Source organism: Trypanosoma conorhini (genome assembly GCF_003719485.1).
Source record: "Trypanosoma conorhini strain 025E chromosome Unknown Tco_14.4_contig_01138, whole genome shotgun sequence".
NCBI classification, from domain to species: Eukaryota; Euglenozoa; class Kinetoplastea; order Trypanosomatida; family Trypanosomatidae; genus Trypanosoma; species Trypanosoma conorhini.
The window spans coordinates 1-3,662 of record NW_021705234.1 but is presented as its reverse complement, the minus strand read 5'-3'; the positions used below and the strand labels follow the sequence as shown (position 1 = coordinate 3,662).

The following is a 3,662-nucleotide window of genomic DNA, read 5'->3' as shown; positions in this document are numbered from 1 at the left end:
AGAGAGAGAGAGAGAGAGAGTCTCCCCTTCCAGCAATTTGTTTTTTCGTTGTATTCCCCGTCCACCCTCTTTTTTTTTTCCAAGGCTCTCTTCGGACAATCCTACTGCACCGGGCATTAACTGCACCTGCACGCGGCCAACCGTAGAACAGCTAGTTAATTACAGGTAGACACATAAGCACAAAGAGAGGCCAAGGCAGGATGGAGGAGTGAGAGAACCAGCACCGGCACCAAGAGGGAGCAAACATGCATACATAGAGCTCACCAATTTACCTTCTCCAACTCCCACAGAAACTACGCGGTACTGCATCAACGCGCCATCGTCTCCCTCAGTAATTGGTACGCCATGTTGATTTCCTTGAATTTCCGCTCAGCAGCTTGATGTTCTCTCGGGCCAGACCCTACCCATTTGTCAGGGTGCCATCGCAACGCCGCCTCGTGGTACGCCTTTGCAAGTGACCTAGCGTCTAATCCAGTAACGCTCTCCAACCCCAATACTTTTGCACAGTGCACCTTTGCATTAAATGAAGCGACGGCATTGGATTTCCCTCCGCCTTGATCCTCTGTCTTTTGCCTCGGCCCGCCAGACCTACTGCTCGAAGGATTGGAACGGAACCAATCCGGCTCCTTGCTCTTCCCTCTCTCGCCGGCACTGTCATTATTGCCACTGTCGTGGGATTCCTGGTACTGTCTTCCCCGTTCCTGCTGTATTTTGACTGCCTCGGCAAGGTGGCGTTGGTTTTCCTCCGTTGGCGCAAGTTCCACCGCCCTCCTAAGGTCTTCAATCGCACACTGAAGGTACGCTGCCCCCATCCCGGCCTTTTTATACATAAAATGAAGGTAGATGCGAGCTCGACGCGCGTAAGCCTTGGCATTGTTTCCATTGATCTGAATGGAACGATGTACATCGTTTAAACCATCGTTCCAACGGCCACACTGCATAGAGGTGGCGGCACGGTTACAATAAGTGACCGCAATGAGTGACTTATTGAGCGGATCAAGTGAGAGACATCTTGTGTAAGCCGTGTACGCCTCTTCCCAATCCCCGTTTTCGTACGCCGTATTGCCCCGGTCACGATGGCGCTCAAAGGCAGCCACTGTACGTTCGAGATGAATATAACGGCTATCCTTAGAGCCACCTTCACCTTCCTTCTGGCGGCAAGCGGCGCGAATAAGCCCCAGCACCTCCCCGGTTGAGGTTGGATCGTGTGCGCAGTAAAACAAACATTTTGCATGAAGAAAGAGAAGCTCCGCATATTCGGCATAAACTTTGCGAAGCTGCTTAATTTCATCCAACGCACGCCAGGGGTCCAAATTCAGGAAGGCCTCTAACCTGCGGCAATGCCACGGCAGTCCAGCTACTCCTGTGGAGCCAAATACGCGAAGCAGCTGATCCGCACAACACACACTGTCAACCCAACGGCACTCCTTCATGTAGGCGTAGTACATCTCATAAGCACGCACAGCTTTTATTTCTTCAGCGATTGCACGCTCTTCTACTGGATTTATGCACATTTCTCGCGCAACACGGTAGTGGCGTATTGCGCCTTGAACATTGTTTGTGTAAACAAGGGCCTTCGCTGCCCGCCAATGCGCCTTGAAGTTGGAGGGAGAACGACGCAAAACAGCCTCGCAATCCATAAGCGTGAGGGTGTATTGATTGATAAGAAAATAAGCTGCCGCCCGATTACAACGAATAATATCGTTTTCAGGGTCATGCTCAATTGCCTCACTGTACGCCTTCACTGCGGCCTCGTACTGTTTATACTGCATATGTCGGTTTCCTTTTTCACGGCAAGCCTGTACAAACTCCGAGTCACGGTGAAAAGAAAGGGAACCTCGAGGACCACGCTCAGGGTTTTTGTCGCACACTTTTTTACTCGCCTCGCCAGTTTGACGAGAAAAACGACTAATGCTACTCCGCCGACACGTTGAACTTTGGCACACGGAGGTGCACGGCGTCTGAGGCCCACGAGGCGTTGGTGGTGCTGAAGAGCATGAAACCGCCGCTGCCGCCATCGCTGCGTCCACTGCCTCTGCAGCAGCATCAGTTGCTTCCTGAAATCCACTGACAATGCTTTGCGGCTTGCCAGGCCTGACATCTCTTCGTACCCGCAATGCCGGTCGACACCTCATGTGAATCCTATTTATTTCGTCGGGGGGAGCAAAGCTCTCGTGCTGCTTCGGTTGCCTTGAGGGACGCACCATGCGCCGCACCACGACGGAAACGCCAAACGCTGGTGCGTCCAACAACTCAACCCCCCTGTTAGACACCTTGGACCTGTTCGCTTCTCTTAACACAGAGTCTCCGCGGTGACCGATGTTCCGGTTGTAGTCGCTGCCACTATTGTACTTGTTTTGCGGGGGCTGAGCCGTGGCAGGGCGGTTTGTTTTTGGGCGTGTCGGTGCCACAGAGACGCCGTAAACACGGAAAAGTTCCGGATCGGCTTGCGGACGCCTTGGTAAAGCGTGACAAGAAGAACGCCTCTTCTTCTTGGCGTCAACCACAGTGGAACCAACTTTTCCCGTCGTCTCCGCCTCCATGAAGAGATGCGTGAATTGGGAGTCAGATTCCCCCAGCGACGCCGCACGACGTCGGATGCCGCCGCCAACTGAGCAGGGAGAACCACACCCACTTGGGGCTCTAGCTTCACTTGAGTGCGCGTCGCCTCTCGCCTTGTTGTTGGGGGCCGACAATGACGGCCCTGTGTGAAGGCCGGGAGCCGACACTGAAACTTCCGAGGTGCCCTCCGAGGAGAGTGTGTTGACCTCACTCGTTGCCCGGCCCTCTTCGGCCAAACACGCCTTGAGGCCGTCGAAGACAACGGACTTCAACTCCGTTGCCTCCTGCAACTCTACTTCAAGTGCCCCAAGACGGCTTTCCCCTCCGGCGCCACGGCATTCCCCCATCCGGGCCAGAATCAAGGTGCACAGTTGCTCCAACACGCGCAGTTGACGGCGCAGCACATGCTCCTCTGAACCACCACTGCCCTCCGTGGAACTGGAGGGTTTGCTTCCGTTTTGGGGCGTGAGGAAATAGTCGACTGCCCCATTTATGTCCCTCTTCGCACCAACGTTCCGGCATGGCTGCAAGCCACCCGAAGACGCATCGGTGCCACAAACTGTCGCCGCCACGCCCCACCCCTGCAGGCGTTTCTGCATTGCCTCGAGGCGCTCTTCGAGTGATTCGGTCACAACCCAGCGCAACGCCCCCCCCAGGTGGCGCACACTCATAGCTGCTTGAGACTCTATTGCCTGGGCTGTGGGGAGTCCACCGACAGCAGAGAAAAAGCAAGAAAGAAAGGAAAAAAAAAGGCAAAGTAGACAAACGCCCAGACAGCGCATAAGAAACACACACGTGTACACGCATGCATGCATGCACCTTTTCGATCCCCCCACCCCTTACAGCATGTTGTCCGCGGTGATGCATAGAGGTAAAGAAGACGCACTTCACGGAGGCAAAAAGTGGGACAGGAATCATGAAACTGGAGGGTGACACGCAGAAAACCAACCCATTACAAAACAACACAAAAAGTATCTCTCTTTCTCTCTCCCAGAAGTAGAACTTCAGCAAAACAATATAACCAAGAACCCAACGAGAGGAAAAAGACAAAAAAAACGGGAAAAAGAAACAAACAAACAAAAAAAGAAACTTACATATTT

General features: G+C 53.5%; 1 protein-coding gene across 1 annotated transcript, besides 2 other annotated features; it reads right to left on the bottom strand.

Annotated features, from left to right (window-relative positions):
- Nucleotides 1-20: a microsatellite.
- A 288-nt stretch (nucleotides 21-308) lies between these two features.
- On the bottom strand, nucleotides 309-3,233 carry Tco025E_09490 (putative TPR-repeat-containing chaperone protein DNAJ; the record flags this gene model as incomplete). The annotated part of the gene is made up of 1 exon (XM_029376307.1): nucleotides 309-3,233. One exon carries the CDS (start codon nucleotides 3,231-3,233, stop codon nucleotides 309-311), a length of 2,925 nt encoding a protein of 974 aa, XP_029223574.1.
- A 48-nt stretch (nucleotides 3,234-3,281) lies between these two features.
- Nucleotides 3,282-3,320: a microsatellite.
- Nucleotides 3,321-3,662: the final 342 nt, after the last annotated feature.